Source organism: Tiliqua scincoides, chromosome 8, assembly GCF_035046505.1.
Source record: "Tiliqua scincoides isolate rTilSci1 chromosome 8, rTilSci1.hap2, whole genome shotgun sequence".
NCBI lineage: Eukaryota > Metazoa > Chordata > Lepidosauria > Squamata > Scincidae > Tiliqua > Tiliqua scincoides.
The window spans coordinates 16268235-16289089 of NC_089828.1; the positions used below are offsets into that span (position 1 = coordinate 16268235).

General features: G+C 45.0%; 1 protein-coding gene across 1 annotated transcript in view; it reads right to left on the reverse strand.

Moving 5' to 3' along the window:
• SNX1 (sorting nexin 1) overlaps window positions 1-20855 on the reverse strand; it is a 28990-nt gene continuing 8135 nt past the window's right edge. Inside the window, exons 5-15 of the mRNA XM_066634902.1 lie at window positions 16842-16885; window positions 13420-13561; window positions 10304-10382; window positions 8505-8580; window positions 4863-4976; window positions 4661-4754; window positions 3458-3663; window positions 2529-2672; window positions 2116-2196; window positions 1460-1531; window positions 1-405 (exon numbers count right to left, since the gene is read on the reverse strand). Coding sequence (XP_066490999.1) covers window positions 355-405; window positions 1460-1531; window positions 2116-2196; window positions 2529-2672; window positions 3458-3663; window positions 4661-4754; window positions 4863-4976; window positions 8505-8580; window positions 10304-10382; window positions 13420-13561; window positions 16842-16885 — 1103 coding nt within the window. The 3' untranslated portion in view covers window positions 1-354. The remainder of the gene's footprint in view (window positions 406-1459; window positions 1532-2115; window positions 2197-2528; window positions 2673-3457; window positions 3664-4660; window positions 4755-4862; window positions 4977-8504; window positions 8581-10303; window positions 10383-13419; window positions 13562-16841; window positions 16886-20855) is intronic.

Below are 20855 nucleotides of genomic sequence, written 5' to 3' on the forward strand. Positions count from 1 at the left end.
CACCATGCCCTGATTTTAAGTTTTATTACAGTCTTCATGGCACCGCAGGAGTCACAGGAAACATTCCTGGGTCCAACACCAGAGTCAGAAAAAAATACACATTAACCCCTGCCCACACTCTACAGCCTATTGCAGGTCTTGACCTTAAGCAGGAAACTAGTCTCTTCAATAGGAAAATATATATGTGTATATGAACCTAAATGAAAAAAATATACAGTTAGAAGAGTTACTAGCTGGGGAAGTTGCTCTTTTTGGGTCGAGTCTATCAGCTCTGCAGGTTCCATCGGAAAGGCCCAGAGGTATAATGTAGTAAAGGCAGAGTCAGTCCGGGGGTGCAAATCTGCTTGGTCTTGGTTAGGAGATGGCCTTTGCTTCTGGTAGGAATGCTTCCCAGTACTTCACGAGCTACATGAGAACACAAGAATGGAGAAGACGTATAAATCAGGAGCTTTATGTGGCGCTGCCTTTGAAGATGGTCCAGAAACTACAATTAGTGCAGAATGTGGCTGCCCGTGTGGTTGATGGGGCTCGTCGGTTCAACTCAGTCTGGCCGCTGCTTCGGTGGCTACACTGGCTGCCAGTTTGCTGCTAGCAAAGTGCTAGTTTTAACTTTTAAAGCCCTACACGGCTCCAGGTATTTGAGGGACAGCCTCCTTCCATACAATCTGACCCGTCCTCTCACGTCAGAGGGGGCTCTTCTGACTGTGCTGCCACCAGTGGAGGTGAGGGGGATGGCGGTAAAAAAGAGGGCCTTCTCGGTGGTGGCTCCCCATCTGTAGAACTCCCTCCCCATGGAAATGAGAACAGATCCCTCTTTAGAGTCCCTTCAGCGGGGGCTTAAGACCTTTTTATTTAAAGAAGTCTTAATGCTGACACAAGGGGGCATGGCTCTTATTATTTTTATTTATTTTAATTTTGGGTTCCAAGTTTTATTGTTTTTAAATGTTTTATTTTTATACATATTTATATATTTTATGTTTTTATCTTATTCCTTTTGTAAGCCACCTCGAGTGCCCTTTACTGGGACAGAAAGGCAGGATTATACACATACACACACACATAAATAGCTAGTTCTATGAAAAACTCCAGGAGACTGATAAATCCCCTTTTGCTGCCAATTCTTGGTAAGGGCTACATTTGCTTCTTCTCCCTGCTTCAGGCAAGGGGCTGACTAGATGGCCTTGAAGACCCCGTCCAACTTTATGAAAGTCCACACGAAGTATAGCCTGATAGCACCAGAGCCATCATGCTCAACAGAACACGGTCATACCAGACATTAAGTTACAGGAGCACCAGACTGGTCATCAGTACATAGTCTACTTGCATTACGTACTAACAAGCACTACAGGAGACATGCTAGTATTTCACGGGGCATAACCCATTTATAAGGCCCTTTGGGATGTTAGGCATCTACCGAGACAGACAAAAGACACACCTTGCCAACTGCTCGCTCACTCACCTGCTGTTGTGAGTGTAATAGCGTCTCCAGGTATTTAGTCATATGTGTTCTGAAATCCTTTGTTTTCTCTTTCTGTAAGAGAAAATGTCAAAGACGTTGTACTCAATAGATGGAGCATGCCTCCAGAAGACATGTGCAGAGATTTAGCTTCCAGTGCCCACAAGACACCTCTTTTTTAGTACAACTGAATTATAATAAAATGAATTAGGTCCCCATGATGCCACTGCATTTGCAGTTCTACTGCAGAAAGAATTCAGTCTACTGAGTTTGCCCAGAGGTCCAGCTGATAAGACATGGAGTCACATGTTTACCCAGACTAGCATGGGAAGCCATGTCAAAAGTTTCAAAAACGTTTGACTGCCATGGGTGCCCCAATTTCATTTCAAATAGTGCAGACTCCTTTTTCTCCTTGGAGCAATCTAATATTTGCACCATTCTCATATGTGCAAACACAAGAGATCCAATGAAAGAACTGTGCATCCATTACCATGCACAGCATCCGTCCGAGACACAGCTCTCGAGACCCCTCCCTTTCCACTCCAAAAGCTATATAAAGTTATAGGAATAATGTCACACACCCTGACCCTCCAGCCTGACAGCCTGCACGGCCATGTTAAGAGGGCCTTGATGTGTATTAAATCCAAGCCCAGCTATACCTCAAACCGCAGCACCTCCTTGCGGAGAACTGAAGAGATCCGCTCAAAGTCCCGTTCGTACTGCGTCACACGAGATTCCCACTGCAGCAGACAGACAAGAGTGTCAGGAAGGGCTTTATCAAAATTGGTGGTTTTCCTGCTTGACTGTAGGGACTCTCCTCAGAGGAAGAGGAGAAGTGGCTACTCACTGCTCGTGAAAGATCTGGTGCACCACAACCCTTCCATGGTCTGCAAAGCTCAACAGTGCAGCCAACAGCAAACAGATGGGGGAAATTGCTCCAATTCTGCTGGTGAGCAAGGTTGTGGGCACACAGCATTATGGGAGTCTGCAAGGCCACCAGCATACTGCAGAGGAGTGCCTACAGAATCTGCTACCCAGAGGAAGAGACTTGTTGGGCTTCTCTTTCTCTCACCTCTGTGATCTCATCCTTGGCTTGCTGGAGCTTGTCTGGTTTGTTGGCCCACAGCAGCCTGGCTTCTGTTTCCCGTTTCTTTTGCAGCATGATCTGGGCATCCTGCCACCGCTGCCAGGTCTTCATCCGCTGGTCAAAGGCACCCTGTTGGCAGGGAGAGAAACGCATCAGAAAGCAGTTCCTTCACTTACCAGCTCTAAACTGCCTGTGGAGAGCAAAGGGTCAAGTCTGAGCAGCAAAGGCATTTGATGTTCTGGAGCCCTTTGAGAAACTGCTGCTTACTCCACAAGGTACAGTAGGAGTCCGTATGTGGCAGCTCAACTCCAGCCACCCCTACCCATTCCATATTGGTTAACCTAGGGTGAAAGTGTGTGTGTGTGGGGGGGGGGGGGGGGACAGCAGCTGCAATTCCATCTTCACCATAAGAGGCTCCCTCGCATCTTTCAACATGCAAAGAACAGTCCCATTCCACCCCTGATAAAGCAGAGGCAAGATCTCATTCAGTACAGGAGCATCAGCTACCCAGGGCAACACTGGATGCAGATAAAGGCAGGACAACAGCAGTTTCACATGGCAGGAGCATGCAAGCCTTTAAACCATTTAGGGACTGCCCCATGTTAATTTCTGGGACGCTCAGGCATATGAAGAGTTAAGGGAAACGGGTAGAGACAGCACCAAGTGCTCTTATCCAAGGTTGGCCAGGCAGGCAGTCTAACCAAGGACCCACCACCGTTGCAAAAGCAACTCTGCATAGGCAGCATTGCAGGTACTTTATTCAGCTCACAGGAAATAATGCCATCGAAAGATTTGTCAAGTCCTGGATTGCATGATGGGAACACAGGCCTAACATCCTCTGGTGATCTCCACTGGCTCTTGGGCTTCACACAGAGAAACCTGCCCAATATCAGCAGTGTGCAAGGAATGCTTACCCTTACAACTGAGAGAAGGCGAATGTAGTCACTTAGGAGCTCAGCCAGGAGAAAGAAGTCATTGTTGGCCTGTTCCTGGTGCAGCTGTTCAATCCTCTCCTCCACCTCAGCCAGCTGGGACAGTGCCCGTGACAGGGCTGTGTTGTCTTCCGAACTCCCCAGCATTGCCAAACTCTTCGCAAACTGAGCAGTGTTCAGAGAGAGTTCTAGTGGATGGAACGGAGCACGTCAGTGCAGCAGGAGGGTCACCGCTTGCTAGTTAGGCACAGTGAAACCGAAGCCCAGCAGGAAAGAAAAAGACTCAAGCAGAGAGCATTTTGGGGGAGCTGCAGAATCTACCACAGTAGCTTCCTGGCAGCCATTCTTATGGGCAGTTTTACTTGACTGTATGAATGCTTAGGAAAGTACGGAAGAGGCCAAGTACAAAAGCTGAATGCATAAGCGTACCATGCCAAGAACCACTGGAAGGGCAGCAGTTTGAGACTGGATTACTGTTAACATGTTCTACATGGGGCTGCCCTCCAAGACCATCCAGGAACTTCAGTTGGTACAGAACATAACTTCCCAAATTGACTGGTCCCAAGTAGTTTGGGCCACATGACACTATTTGTTGTATCAGCTTCACTGGTTGGTAGCCTGTTTCCAAGTGTGGTTCATGGAGCTAGTTATTACCTTTAAAACACTACAACAGTTTAGATCAGTGTACCTAAAGGACTGCCTCCCTTCTTATAAAGTGCCCCCCTGGTCATAACCTGATAATGTTATTATCAGATAATAAGGTCTGAAAGGGAACTTCTGTAGCAGTACCATTACAAGGGACTCCTTGTATCATTAGAGATCAAGTTGGCTCCTTTTCTGCCCATTTCTTAATGGCAGCTGAAAAGGGTTTCATTTTCCTGAGCTGGGGCAGAGTTTATTTTGTGGTCTGAATTGTTATAGTGCTCTGCTGTGCTTAGCTGCACTTCTGTTCTTGGTTTTTTGTTGCTATATTGCCATCAGAACATTTTAAGCTGCCTTGGGTGCATCTCAATAACACAGCAGCCTCCCCTTTCTACCAGAAAGCCAAGGGGGTAGTACCCTATTAGCCAGATTGTTGAAGACATGAGTAGCCGTATTTGACATACCTAAGTTCCGATATGAAAGTCTACAGAGGTTTTGCATGAGTGATTTTCCCCTGCACAAGGAGTTCAGCTAGGTGGTTACCTTTCCTGTGATTAGCTAGCATTTCGACAACAGCATGTAGCTTCCGCAGGCGCTGATCCTCACACTCCACTTCTTGAAGCTTCTCTTCAAACCACTGAAGAGGGAGAGATGGAGATCAGCAAGTTCATATTTGAAAGAAAGTTATTCAGATCTGTATTCACTCCCGAGGACAATAAGAGGGGTTAAGGTTTGATGTACTTACTATGTCAGACTCATTCATCTTGATGGTCATTTTGCTGACAGCATCAGTAGCCCTGTTGAACATCTTCAGGAGGCCAGCTCCACTTAGAGTTTGAGTGCCGACCGCTCGTGGAATCTACAAGGTGACCAGAAGCACAATCACCTACACTGCTACCAAGCTACAAATAAGTCTAAGCTACTCGAATTTTTGTACCAAGGGAGGTCATGCATGTAAGAGGAACATTAGCAAGCACTAGACCAGGGGTGTCAAACGTAAGACCTGTGGGATGGATGTGACCACCTGAAGCTATTCATCTGGGCTCCTGTTACAATTGCGCTCTCCCACTGTGAAAATTGGGCTCTCATATCTTGAAATTATAAACAACTTGCACATTTTCTCTTCTCTCATTTTCAGCTAATGAGTTTCTATATGTGAGAAAAAAGAGCTTATTTCTGGTCTTCATCTGCTTAATGATTTCACTTCCAGCCCTAAGCGGGTTCAGGCACCACAAATGATATTTGGCCCACTATACGAAGCAAGTTTGACACCCCTGCACTAGACTGATTTGTAAAAAGAGGACAGGTAGTAAGACTTGACAGACAACAATCTTGAACATCACACAGCACTCACGGTGGAAAAGCCACCCTTTTGTTTGGTTTAGGGAACCTGAAAGGCTTAGCTGCCTTCATGGAGAGCAGGACTTATTTGCTTGACCCCCGTTTTGGAGGAAAACTGACTAGCCAGCTGGAAGGGACCCAGTTAAGTAGGCAGATTAGGGTTTAATAGTGCACCAACAGTTCCCAATATTGTGCCACACACAGGAATTGATCTTTGGAGTCTTGCCTTGCTGATTTTATAATGGCTGTACGGAACAGCTAAGAACACACACATCTATGACTTGGCAGCAATGATTTGAACAAAAACACGGTTGCAGCAGAAGACAGCATCAAGATGCCTCCTAACCCGATCCCCTGGAAGGCCCATTATAAAAGTTGCAGTGTAGATGGCTTCAGACTGCTCAGGTTAATCAACCATACTAGAAGAGACAGAGTCTTCAGAAGCCTTTGCAAAGCAAGTACAGCCACTTAATCTGCCTGGACACCATCTTGCACCAACAGAAATTCATCAGTAGGACAGATGACGTGACAATACTGGTGAAGCCATGACCATTCCATTCCTAGGACTGAGATTTTCAAGTTCTGAATTTCTAATGGTAGTATTTAACATTTGTATGGAGCTCTGCACATGTTAAGTGCTTCATGTACAATGATTACATCCAGTACTATCCCCATATTTCAGGTGGGAAACAGAGGCCAAGAGGAAGTGCCTTGCTCAAGGTTATCCAGCAAGTTCATACCAGAGGCAAGATTCAAATCAGGTCCCAATTCACAGCTCAGTTCGAGTCACTAGGTACAACAGTTCCCGCTACAGATCTCTTTTAAGTGTGCACTACAGTAATCAATCAAATCTCTTAACAGAAGCAGCCAAAAAATCAAGCAAGGAGAAATGGCCCCGTCACCCTTTGCAGTACGCTCCTTGGCACAGATCCTAAGACACGGCAGGAGGAGAGCGACACAGCAGGAAAAGGGTTATATATTCCCTACATGATCTTTCACGGTTCAAGGCATTTAAGTGATCAGTAGACCCAAGATTGCAGGGTTCTAGGTATCAAAACATGCCTCCCTCCCAACACCATTTATTCTGTTCCTCAGATATGGAACAGAATAAATGGTGTTGGGAGGGAGGCATGTTTTATTCTGTTCCTCAGATATTGCATGCCAATAAAGGTTCTCGTAATTCGATATGGCTTGCCTGGCTTCATAGTTTATTCCCAAACTGCACTGAGCAACTGCTCCAAGTCTTCATTCAGATTCCCGAAGACTCTGCAACACCATTTGTTGACTAGTACCTACAAAACATTTGAGACCCCAAGTGTGACAGGTCTATGCAGATTTTCCCATGAGACAAGTCACCACAAAAACCATACATTGACTGAAGCTTTCATTTTACAGCAGAACTAGTCAGATTCAGTCACCAGAGCAGAAGTAAACCATCATTCCTCAGTGTGAAACTAAAGAGATTTTTTAAAAGCTTTGAGCACCTCCTCTCCTTCTTGAGGTAGCAGCTTTAAACCCAGGTAGGGAATTTCACAACAGGAGGGGAAATAGTCTGGTTCACCAATGCAGGGAACAAAACAGTCTGCAAAACTTGCAGTAGGAATACTTCAACAAGGAGGGTGATCTTATCTCATGCTCAACAAATTTGCTTTGGATCTAGAAGCCAGGTCAAAAGTTTAGGAGCCAGGTGAATTTCTCAGCTTTTAGGCTTTAGCCAAAAAAAATGTCACATGCCACCAGTGAATGGAATAAGATTTGTAGAATCTAAACAAGCACATTTCCGATCCCTGCAGAGTTAGGAAGTCTTGGCTAAAAGATCAAGGCCTTGATCGTAAAACAGTTACATTAAGAAATATTTTAAAGTTAGAAATTCATGACACTAAGTGACTGCAATCTCATATTTTCCTTGGAGCAAGCTCCATTGAACACAATGGGATTTCTGTGTAGAGGCCTGCAGACCCTCCAGAGAGCCATAGTGACCCCCAGGTAATCCAAAGACCCTTCACCCCCAGCAGCAGTGTGATCATGGCACACCCCCCCCCAAACACCAGTTCCTAAACTCTCCCTGAAAAGGAGTCATTTTGCTGACAAAAGCTCCTGCCTCTCCCCCCATCATGCCAACACCAAGGAGACTCAACTCTTCTACAGCCAAGCATGCTTTACAATGATGCCTGTCCCTCAGCCTTTTATCCATTTCCAGGCACCACAAGGCAATCGAGTTGCCATGGAGGCTTGGCACCCGTAATTTGTCAAGTCCCACCTTGCTTTCAGCAATAGGAAGTTCAAGGCCTGTAAACAAAAGAAGCACAGGGACAGACTTCACATTTCAGGCTTCAGCACAAAGTTTACACATATTTTTGGGGTTGTTCGACTACGTGATAATCCTGCAGTTAGTTTCAAGTAACTGCAAGCCTCATAGCTGGCTTACACATTGTGATGAGTAACTTCAGAGCAAGTGGTCACAGTGAGCAACTGCTTATCACACACATCCAGCAATCTTCTAGGCAGCCACAAACATTGTCACCTCTCTGAAGAATCTGCAGTGGCATTAAAACTCTATTTGTGCAATTGGCATGGCACATGCATGACACCTCAGAAACACTACTATTACATGGAGCAACTAGGACCTAACCAAACAGCAATTCAATAGAAGAGCCAATACCCAGGCTAATGCCAAATGACCTCTGGTAGGAAGAGAAAAGGCATCCTAGTTCTGCGGTAAACGCTTTAGACAAATTATGGGCAAAAAGTCCTCAAAATTCCCGAATCCTCCACGTGAACTGTTCTGCATCAGCATCTCATCATATGACCAGCTGCTTTGTTGACAAAAGCTGTGCCAACAAGAAGTATTTTCCACCACTTCTGCAGGTACAGTAGCATTTCTGTTTTGCAAGTACAAGTTCATTATTATCAGTCATACCTAACAATGTACCCTGTACCTCTTGTGAGGAATTCAGGCATATTACCAAATAAATCATGTCAGTGTGGCTTGGTGCCCAAGTGCAGAAACACCTTGCAGCCAAAGAGCACTTAGCAGCAAACCAACCTCATCTTTTTCCAAGAATTCCCTGACGTCTGGATCCTGCAGAATGGTCGGGTGACTGACAGTTCTTTGAAGGTACCTATGGGAGAGGAATGTACAAGATCAGCCTCCTTCAAGCTCTCCCTACTGTTTTAATATCCCTGGCTTTTGTCATACAGCACTGTGAACAAGAAAAAGGAAATGTTTAATTCACATTGGAAGGGCTGTCCCTTATAAGCAGATAGGTCTATTGTCCAATTCATAGACAGGTTTGCCAGTTGCGCACCTGAAAACAGGCAGTGAACATCTGTCATGCTTGGAGAAATGAAATTTTTATTACATGGTAGATGTGTGCCTAGGAGCCATGTCCTAGTGTATTCAGACCAGAGTTTTTCTTCAAATACTATTGTTCATCACATGTGTTCTTTTGGCAGCTACACAATGTCAAACAGACCAATTAAAACATGCAGAAATAACACATGGTATAGTCCTTCCTGAAGGTGCCACGCAGACTGCAGGCAGGAGCTGTGTGTTTGAGACCTCCCTCATACATTAGCCCTCTGTACGCAGAATGCTAGGGTGTGAATTGTATTGTGGTAGTTACTACAGAAGAACAACATTTGGACAGCAGAGATGTTTAGGTTCACAGGATGGGTGGGACAGCCATTTTAGGATGTGAAAAGATTTTGGCCAGCAAGTAATGGGATATGGACTTAGTGACTAGGCAGTTAGGAATGCTCCGAGAATGGGGGTGGGGAAGCTGCTGAAGGGGTTTTGGCAGGCAAGATCTGAAAGGGCGTTTCATGGGGAATGGTATTCTTAAAAGCTGGCCTCCACCAACAAAATAGATGGGTCTTCTGTGGAAAATTACAGGTACGGAGAGTGGTTTTCCACTAACATAAGCAACACCAATGGAACTGGATTGAGTAATTTCAAGTGAAGATTATCCTTTTGATATTATCTGCAGCATGGAAAACGAGAGCTAGGAACACAGAACAAAAACTAATGAACACAGCTTCTTCTTTCACTTCCCCTAGACAATCCCAAACACACTGTCTTGAGTGCTTTTCACTCTTCTAGTTTTAATGGTGCTTGCCACCCACTTTGTTTAGCAATGTTTACTACAGCCATTATGGCCATATGACAGTCGCTCCAAGTCAGGATCTCTCAGAACTAAATAGTCCAAGAGTTTTATTGCTGAACTCTAAAGAACTTAAACACAGACTCTGGAATAATTTACTCAAACCTGCATTAAAAGGCAACACTTTGTTTGCAGGGATTGACACCTCAGGGTTGGCAGTCAAGAATGAACAGAGACTGAACTGTTTCCAATCTGAAGTATTACCAGCATTTATGCTGAAGCATTTGATATAATGTTCTCTTATAGACATGAAGTGGGGGGGGGGGGAGAAAGACGTGTGGGACACTCCAGCATTATGGTAGAACATGCGTTTTTATATCCCATTCCCTTCCATGAAAAACACTCAAGACTGTGTGCATGGGATTCTGAGGTGTTCTCTCATGCAAGCACTGGCCAAACCAAGACCTGTTTGCTTTAGCAGTGCCTTTAGCCAAGACCCTTGCTTTACATGTGAATAAGGTTCAGAATTCCCAGGTTTCAATATCCAGTACTCCAACTAAAGAGGATCTTCACTATCAAAGTGCTCTGATTGGCCAATAGCAGCTTTTAGACCAATAGCAGTCTAAGCAGACTACAAGGCAGGTCATTTGCTCACACAGGACAGCAGTCTCAGTGAGCAGTATGCCATGGCCTTTTACAGCTGCATCTGCAGCCAATACCCACAAGAGGTATGGGGCATTACCTTTCTAGGGCAGCTCGTCTTTTTTCTAGAAATTCCGTGGAGGAGGAGTCTTCTTTCCCAACTTTGACTTTGGTCATTCCTGAAACAAGAACAGAGAAATATGAATCTATGGACTACTGTGATATGCTGTCCATGGGACTGCCCTTGAAGACTTGTACAACTAGTGCCGAGCTAAGCAGTCTGAGATTGGACCCATTATGCTGGCTGCCAATTCAATTTTCAGGAATTTTCTAATTCAAAGAGCTGATTATGAGCCATACTGCTTGGGACCAAATTATTTGAAGGATCAACTATATCCATGTGATGAACGCCCCAGTTCCACTCCCCTATTTTTTGCCTCTCTTTTTTTAAAAAAATATTTAACACCCCGGAAGCTTCAGCAACCTAAAAACCTGCTGAGTCATCCTTTGCAAGCAGCCTCTCTCTGGAAACTCCATTATTCCCCAAACACTTGCCATGTGTGGATGTGGCTTTTCGCCCTGTCTTGAATGGCTAACCCAGCAGTTCTCAAACTCAAGGAGAGTTTGAGCCGCAGTAAGTCCTTGCGGGGGCAGGGCGAGACTCAAGGGGCTGCAGGGACTGGCATTTACTTACTAGTCCCTGCAGCAGTCTCCCAGGGGTGCGGGAAGCCCTGCGTGAGCGTCTGCAGGGCCCCCCAGCCTCCAAAAGTGAAAGCAGAGCGATCGCGCTCCACCTCTGCAAAACTGGAAGTGGAGCGTAATTGCTCCGCTTTCACTTTTAGAAGGCTGGGGAGCCCTGAAGACGCTTGTGCAGGGCTCCCTGCACCCCCAGGAGGCTGCTGCAGGGACTAGTAAGTGCATGCCAGTCCCTGCAGCCCCCTGAGCAACGCAATCCTGGGAATTGTGTTGCTGCCTTCCCCCCCCTTAAGGGGGCAGAGACCAGGGCCCTCTGGCTGGGACACTGCGACACCCCAGTATGAGAAGCCCTGGGCTAACCATTTGTTGGTTTGCAGAGAAGCACCTATTTGCTCACCAAGAAGTGTAATGACTAGGTACTCCTTGCGCAAACTAAGTAGATTAAGCTAGGGACCACCCATCAACATCACTATCAGGGACTTCATCTGCCAAGTGACACCATCCAGAGTGCAAACTTTATCAGGTTTAATGCAGCAACGTGTGGGGGGGGGGGGTTTGAGGGTCAGGTAGTATCCCACCTCCATTGCGATGGTGAAGACGTTTGTGTTTTACAGCCAAGCTCGGGCATTTTCCTGCTTGTACTTCTACTACCCATTTTTCTTTTCCCATTTTGTTTAACTTTTTATTTAGGATACTAACTAGTTACATTTTGACCCTTGGTCTGCCTAGCCCATGTTCACGAGTCATTCAGTGGATTGTTTGGGGGGGTTTGGAGTGGGGTGCCATCAATATGCCGATGACACCCAGCTCTATCTCTCCTTTCCTCCAGACTCCAGGGTGGCGGTTGAGGGCCTGGAGCGCTGTCTGGAGGCAGTGAGGATCTGGATGGGGGCTAACAAGCTGAAATTAAATCCAGGTAAGACAGAGGCTCTCCTGGTTCGGAAATCCTCGATGCAGGTGCTGGACTATCGGCGTGCGCTGAATGGGGTTGCACTCCCCCTGAAGGAGCAGGTCCGCAGCTTGGGGGTCCACCTGGACTCGCAGCTGCTCCTGGATTCCCAGGTGGCGGCTGTGGCAAGGGGGGCCTTCGCTCAGCTTCGGCTGGTGCGCCAGCTGCGGCCGTACTTGGATCGTGCAGACCTGGCCACGGTGATCCATGCCACGGTGACATCGAGGTTAGATTATTGTAACACGCTCTATGTGGGGCTGCCTTTGAAGACTGTTCGGAAACTGCAATTAGTGCAGAATGCGGCGGCCCATGTGGTTATTGGAGGTAGGTGGTTTGACTCTGTCAGTCCACTTCTCCAGCGGCTGCATTAGCTGCCCATTCGTTTCTGGGCCCAATTCAAGGTGCTGGTTTTGACCTTTAAAGCCCGTTACTGCTCTGGGCCAGAGTATCTTAGAGATCGCCTACTTCCGTACAATCTGGCTCGTCCTCTTAGGTCATCAGAGAAGGCCTTTTTACAAGTGCCACCGCCTAGGGAGGTACGTGGGGGGGCGGCTAGAAATAGGACCTTCTCAGTAGTGGCACCAACACTATGGAACTCCCTTCCCCTTGACTTAAGAATGGCTCCCTCGCTTGAGACTTTTCGGCAAGACCTTAAGACCCTTCTGTTTAAACAAGCCTTCTGAGTGCGCGGACTTTTTAACATCTTTTCAACATCTTTTAATTTTTTACAGGCCTGATTCATTTATGACTTGCTGCTCTATGCTCTTTTTACTACTTTTTATCTGACTACTGTTTTTATGATGTGTTAATATGCTTTTATCTGTTTTTAAATTATGTTTTTAATCTGTTTTAACCTGTTGTAAGCCGCCTTGAGTCCCTTAGGGGAGAAAGGCGGAGTAAAAATAAAGTTGTTGTTATTATTATTGTTGTCACATCTCTTTGTCTCACAGACACTACTGTGGGTTTGATTTTTAATAGGAACCCCTGGAGTTTGGTGCTCTTCAGGGAGGGGAGATTTTCCCAGATGCCCTCCTCCGCCTAGACACTAGCCTGGAATGGTGGCAGTGGATAAGCAGGCCTTCAAGACATGTTTTCTGCTTAGCTTTTGCCAATTTTATATAGGCTTTTGACTAACTGCTAGCAAATGCTTTTATACTCGTGTTTTGTCTTTTTTCTTCTAACTTGTTCTCATCTTTAGTGTTTATCACTCATTTTGAGAAAATGCTATTTAACACAATTAAATGCATTCAGTACATTAGTGCTACACCTACAATTTGGCTCTGACAGACAAAGTGTCCCAGACAAAGCACCTGCATAAAGAAACTGCTCTCAGCTTTGCAAGCATTGTGCCCAGCCAACCTTGACCATCTTAGTAAAGCAAGAAAGGCCTACGTCAACAGTATGAGTCAAGTACATTCAAAGTGGCACCATGCTAAAAGTTATGTGCAGCCACAAGTGCATAGCCTACACTACAGGAACAAAAGATGCAAAGGCAATATGGATAAGGTACTAGCTGGTTTAAGAAACTGAGCAGGTCACATATCACCAGCTAGGTGGCTGATCAGTCTCACCTATTAGGCTTTTCTCAGGAGGTGGTGGAACAATGATTCCATTTTGTGCATGTTTCTCCGACAGCTTCTCATACAAGCCCAAGAAGTCGCTGAATCTCCTCTTCACTGAGAACTGCTTAGTCCTGAATATTGGCAAGGTAGTCTGGGAAGGTAAACAGCAAGAGACAGGAAACACTGAACACACTACAGCCAAATCATCCTATATGGTTGCATTCCTGGAAATGCAACAATTACACTGATTTGAAATCATGGAAGAAACCCCCAACATGTTCCCTCCCACCAAGTACAATGAAAGTGAAGATATGCAATATTGATCACAACTTAACTTTATTACTTCACCATAAAATTCAGTATGCCACTTCTCAGATTGGACCACTTTGTGTATATTGCTATATATTATTTACACAAAGAAACAAATATATCCGATGTCAGTACATAGCTCCATCGCTGAGGAACAGAAGCAAGGCTGGGACTCGGACAATTCTCTGGCAAGGTCATGTGCGATTCTCTTCCAACTAAACAGAACCTCAAAAGCATGTGGCATGGAATGGAAATGACTGCTCAAGAAATAAAAGCCCCAAATCCACCTGGATGCATCACTCTAAGAAACACAGGACACTGCCTTATATAGTCAGATCACCTATCTAGCTCGGTATTGTCCATACTAGCTAACAGAGGCTATTTCAGTATTTCTAACAGGAAACTTTCCCAGCCCCACCTGGCAATACCAGGAGATGAACAGAGAACCATTTACACAAAAAGCAAGTGTTATACCACTGAGTCACAGCCTGTCCTTGTTACACAGCACTTTGAATTCTAGCCCATGTATTTTTGCTAGCTGGCCAACAGGAAGAAATGGAAGATACCACTGAGTCACAGCCTGTCCTTGTTACACAGCACTTTGAATTCTAGCCCATGTATTTTTGCTAGCTGGCCAACAGGAAGAAATGGAAGATAGTGTTTGTGCATCTACTACAATACTGATATTTATAAGGCTATGGACAATTTGGCCATGAACCAAAGATTTATCACCTTCCTTCAAACAGATTTATTCATTCAATTAGTGTGCATGACACCAAAGTTTCAACATAGATATTTAATAAATAGTAGTTTAATCTGCTATACACAAGACCCATTTGTTCCCCCATAACTGAAATTCACCAGAAAACATGACTCTGGGTCCACTTAACTCTCAGCCTTGCCAACTAACTAGTCCCCAGCTGACTAAATCAGAGTTTGACTTAACAAAGTTGTAAGCTTTAACCAGCAGGTTAAATTGTTTCAGCTTAGAAGTAGCACAAAGATGTCAAGAAGTTAGTTTACAGAGTATGCTCAAAACTGCATAATTTCACTGACCATAACTTCCACAAGTACACTGGAACCAGAAAGTCTACCTCCTGCATTTTTATTGACCTTAAGTACGTATAACAAGGAAGCAAGCATATGGGGGGGGGGGAGAAATTGAAGCATTATTCCAATGAGCTGATGTGCTGTTCAATTCTGCCTAAGAGTACATAATGCTGAATTGCTAAGAGAACATTAGAACAGTTTGTATTGCTCTGGAAACACGTCTGGCATCTCTTCAAAAGGGAGAGGGGTTTTTTAAAAAACAGCTTGCAACCACAAACAAGCCTGGACAGACACCACCCACACACTGAGACACAAGATGCAAAGAGACCAAAAAGCTCAACTCAGCAGGTTCTTTAGCATCAGAGTTGATCACTATGAAACATGCCCTGATCATTTCTAGATTAGACTGCAACATGCTACAAAGAATTGTCCCTGAAAACAGCTCAGAAGCTTTAGTTGGTGCAAAATGCAGCTGTCTGGTTGTTAACAGGGACAACTTGGTGCAAGCACAACACCTTGTGGTACAGGTTGCTCGGATTTCCCATGTACTTCTGGACTCAATTCAAGGTGCTGGTTCTTACCTTTTAAAGCCTTAAACTGGGCTTGAGACCAAGGTACCTGAAGAATACCTTCTCTCATATGTGCCCCACAATCAGGTCATCATCTGAGACCCTGCTTCAAGTTCCCCCTGGAGAGGCCGTTAGCCTTTAGCACTGGCTGATGTTATACAGGGACTCTATACGACTGACATTTTCCTCTTGCTCATTTAGTTGCTTGATTTTATAATGTGCTTTGATGATTATTTTAATTATAAAAATAAAGTTATTATTTTTATTATTTATGTAAGCTATCATAAAAAGGCATTTGCAGTCTATGGAATGGTAAGTTGGCTCAAGACTCCTCAAAGTTAAAAATAAGGTGACAATATCTGGTCAATATATGGCAACTTTTCAAAATGACAGTCAAATAACTGGCAGGTGAGGGAATCAGCAATAGTTCTTTGAAAGGTTAAGTACAACCCCCAAGAGGTGTGGTCTCCAGATGCACAACAATGCCTACATAGTAGTGGCCTCAGAAGTTAGGCAGGAACGCGAGGTCCTTTTGAAATGAACACTATATAGAAATATAGTGTACAGCAAGAGCTACATCAATATGGTTGCACAACAATGCAATGAATTGGCATGCTCCTTCATATGCTTCACTTGGCAACTCATTTCACCTACCCACACAGACCTTCCCAAGCTACTTCTGTTGGGTCTATTTTGTAAGGGGGCAAGTGGATCCTGGAAATCAGAACCAGTTTGGTAGTGTGGGTAGTGCCACCCTCCTCCAGGTTTATGGGGTTACCTTGACAGTGACTCTTTACTCCCTGCCACAGGAGACAGCAGTAGCTTCTCTCAGCCATCACCAGGTGCCTTCTTTTCCATTCTCCTGATATAATATCACTTAGGGAGATGGTATCCTACAAGCAAGGGTTAGCATTCCCTGCCATCCAAATTATGCTATGTTGGAGCACTGTGGGAGCAGGTAGGTGGTCCCAATTGTATCTGCCTCACCAAAGGTAGCTGGTGTCAGTACTGTCTTATGGTGTTTGAAAGAGGCCCCCCTGCCAGTGTGCTGCCAAGTAGCTACCAGTACAAACTGCTGATGCCAGGTCTGCAGAATAAGTTTATTTTTACATTCTTTATACTTGAGGCCAACTTGTGAATGCTTCTGCAATTTGTTAAATGTTTCACATCTGGTCACTAACAAAGCAATAGTGAGAAGGGTTCCAAATGACAGGTTACAACCTCGGGAGAGCAGAACTTTGAAGAGCTAAGCTTACATTTTCCTATGATATGCTGTACCAATACAAATCAATGCCAAGCTTGTGGATAAATCTCAAATACATGGGACTGCAAGTAACCAAGTAAAACATGCCTAAACACTATGAATAAGTTAGGAGAAATTCCAGCAATTTAAATGGAGGGCTGATTTAAAGTTAGCTATTTTATTCACTAGATCTGCCAACTCCTCTAAACTTTCTCAGATAAAATACAAAATTTTATAAAAATATATAAAATTAGACATACCTGCGTGGACACCTTGTAGGCTACATAGGCATTCATGCCATCCCCTGTGGGGGAAAAAAAGAGAATTTCAGGATTCTGTAGCACATCCATACTGAAGTTGTGGCAAATGCCTCCTCCTAGTGGACACCTGATACAAGTAAAACACTTACTGCCTACAGAAGCTACAGCCTACTCCCACTGGCGTACCTGGAGGGGGGCACAAACGGGGCAAACTCCTGTTGCGCTGATGCTCTAGCCCGGAGGGGGGCCCTTGCCCTTGCCTCCTCCGGAATGAGAGGGCGGCCTAGAACGCTGACATTCTAGCCCGGGTGCCCCTGCCCTCTCCCCTCCTCCAGAGAGGCCTCCGGAAGCGAGAGGGCGGCCTATACTTCCCGGGCCCCAACAGAGGCTTCCGCACCGCTTGTAAGCAGTGCAGAGGTCTCCTTTGGAAAGGTCTGGGCCTGCTGGAAGCAGCACCCAAGACAGGCAGGCTCCAGTAGCCACAAACCAGGGGGGTTGCCCCAGGCGTCAGGACCCCCAGGTATGCCACTGCCTACTCCAGAACCAACTTTGCAAAGCATTGAGAGAGTCGCTTCACGCACCTCATAACCACCTTGACCTGAACTGCTAATGCTACATCCAGGATCCAAGGCAGTATGCCTCTAAAAACCAGTTAGAGCAGAGGTGATGAAAGAGAGCGACTAAGATGATTACAGGGCTGGGGCACCTTCCTTATGAGGAAAGGCTACGGCATTTGGGCCTCTTCAGTCTAGAAAAGAGGTGCCTGAGGGGGGACATGATTGAGACATATAAAATTATGCAGGGGATGGACAGAGCGGATAGAGAGATGCTCTTTACACTCTCACGTAACACCAGAACCAGGGGCATTCACTAAAATTGAGTGTTGGGAGAGTTAGAACAAACAAGAGAAAATATTGCTTTACTTAGTGTGTGGTTGGTCTGTTGAACTCCTTGCCACAGGATGTGGTGATGGTGTCTGGCCTGAACACCTTTAGAAGGGGATTGGACAAGTTTCTGGAGGAAAAATCCATTACGGGTTACAAGCCATGATGTGTACGTGCAACCTCCTGATTTTAGAAATGGGCTATGTCAGAATGCCAGATGCAAGGGAGGGCACCAGAATGAGGTCTCTTGTTATCTGGTGTGCTCCCTGGGGCATCTGGTGGGCCGCTGTGAGATACAGGAAGCTGGACTAGATGGGCCTATGGCCTGATCCAGTGGGGCTGTTCTTATGTTCTTATGATATGCATCTCTTCACTTGTGAGCTTCAGAGGCATCTCTGTTTGACTACTGTGGGAAACAAGATACTAAACTAGATGGACATTTAGCATGATCTAGGTTGTCTTTCAAGAAAGACATGCCTTTAGCGTGCCTACTTTCCATAGGGATCATTGCAAAACATGAAGTGCAGTAAATACAGCAAGAGAACATTTTTGCCTTACATACTGAGTGCACGGCACATATCACAGCATTTTGAGGTGTAGCCCAAAAGGTCAGAGAATTGTTCTGAATGGGGGTGGGAAATAGAAAAAGATGACCATGCTGAACCCAGGCCCAGACATACATTTCCAACTACCACCCTGCTTAGACTTTTACTAGGCTTCAGCAGTTTTATACAGTGCAACCCACACATTTCCATTTGCATAAACCGAACTTATGGGCTACAGTCTTGCTTTTGTAATAACTCAGGAGACAGCCTTACCATTGCCAGCCTGCATATTTGTTGACAAACCGGTCACTACACTGCTGAATTGCAACTCCATTTCAACTTTAGTGGTTATAATTTGCACATATTTATATTTGTAAACACAGAAACAGGATGTAAATTTAACAAAGGCAGTGGGTTAAAAGTTACCCACCCCAAGGAATGAACCAACTCAAAATTGATATAGTAAAACTGCCAAGAAGCTTCCTAGCAGTGCAGTAAAATCACAAAGCCAAACCAGCAGCCAGTGCAATGATGTTTCTGCAAAAGCATGTAGAATTCTGGGCTGCATCTCAAGTGTGCTGTATCCAAACACTTGAAATTCAACAGGATTCTGCTGGAGACTATGGATTTCATATATATTTTGAAGTGAACAAAATTAGAGCTGTAATCCTACACACACTTACTTGGGTGTAAGCCCCATTGAACATAGTGGGACTTCTGAGCAAACATGCGTAGGATTGTGCTGTAAAAGACTCACCAAACTAGCTTACAATACAGATCGAAGCATTAACATAGTACCCAAACGTTCTAAACGCTAAGCATAAACAGAGTCATTGCTCCTAGTTGTTCTTATGTACCAGAGAGGAATAGGCTGGAAGAAAGCAGTTTAAAATCATTCTGAACTTTTCCTACTTAAGCTAGGAAGTCACACCATTACTTTTTGAATCTTTACTGAAGGTTTATGAAGGCCAGATAAGAACTGACCAGGAACATTTTTCATCTGGTGAGTCATGTCCCAGTGCAAAGGGGACATTTGAGTGGACCAAGAGGGTTCCTCCAGCTATCCCACTGCATGAGCCACGTGATTCTGGTAGCTGAAAGCTTGCACAATAGTGGCTCCTCAGCTATGCCAAGTCCTGTTTGAACTTCCTACAAAGATGAGCTAAACATAATTAGCGACTTGTTATACTGCTGGGATGTAGGAGAGCTCTGCACATCTGCCTCAGGCTGAACAATTAAGTGGCTGTTATGGTAGCAAAGGCAGCTGAAATTTAAGGAAGCTGTTGTAAGCTGGCCAAACCATCCCTACACTACACACCAAGCTTGCATTCTGAAGCACAGAAAGCCTAGAGCAAATATAACATTCCTCAGGTACAGATGTCATTCTTGCAGAAGTCTTTCCTGTATTAATAGCTATACTATTGTGCAGCTGTAATTACAGAAGCATCAGAAGTTATCTATGAAGCCATGAGTGCTTTGCAGGGGCTGCTCAATTGATAAGATAACATTTCAGAGTCTGCAAAATGGCTACATCTCAGCATGTCTTAAAATACTCCAAGAGCAGTCGGCTTGTGGTACAAACAGATTGACAACCTGCTAACTTTTTCCAACAATGCAAAGCAAGGAGACCCTGCAAGACGACAGTACCGGTGCACATTATTTCTGCAATGACAATCCTTCCTCCCCCTCCCACCTCCATATTTCCAGATAAATGGTGAAGGATGTAGAACTTGCACCACACATTGTTCGCTATGGTACAGTCTAACCCAGGGGTCGGCAACCTTAGACAGGCAAAGAGCCATTTGGACCCATTTTCCAGAAAAAAGCAAACCTTGGGAGCCACAAAACCCTTTTGACATCTAAAATGAAGATAACACTGCATATATAGTTTGCGCTCCCCTCTTATAGGTCCCAGTTATATAATACACTCCCCTCTTAGAGGCCCCACTAAAAATCAGGTCCAGACCCACAGTTGGAGAACAACAGTTTTAGATTGTGCACAGGTGAACTGCTTTTGAAGGATACTGTCATTCTTTACTGTCATTTACTTCTGTACTTCTGTAAATGCCTTTCCACACAATACTACCTCTGAACAAGACCACTTAGTACTACTTAACACTGTTCACAAAAATGCTCCTGAACAAACAAGCTAAGAGTTCAAAACTGCATAAAATAAAAGGCATACTAACAGTGATTACTTCACAACCATGAAATATGCTTTGGTGCTACATATACAGTATGTTACACATACAGTATACAAACATATACAGAATACCATCTGGTGAAGGGGTCTCCAAACCCCTTTCAAGTTTCCAAGTGAAGGAAATGGAGCAGTGAGAGTGTGAGTGAGTGACGGGGGTGCTGAGTGGGGAGTTTGAAGGCTGTAATCCTGTGCACACATTCCTGGGAGCAAGCACAATGGGACTTACTTCTGAGGAGACATGCACAGGATTGTGCTCTGAGCTTGGGAGGAGGAGAGAGCAGCTGCATTCAATTGCTTGCTTTTGCCTTGGATCCCTGGGGTCAGGGCTGCTTGTGGGAAGGGGGGATCATCAGGGTGTTCAATGGCACTTACTTCTGAGGAG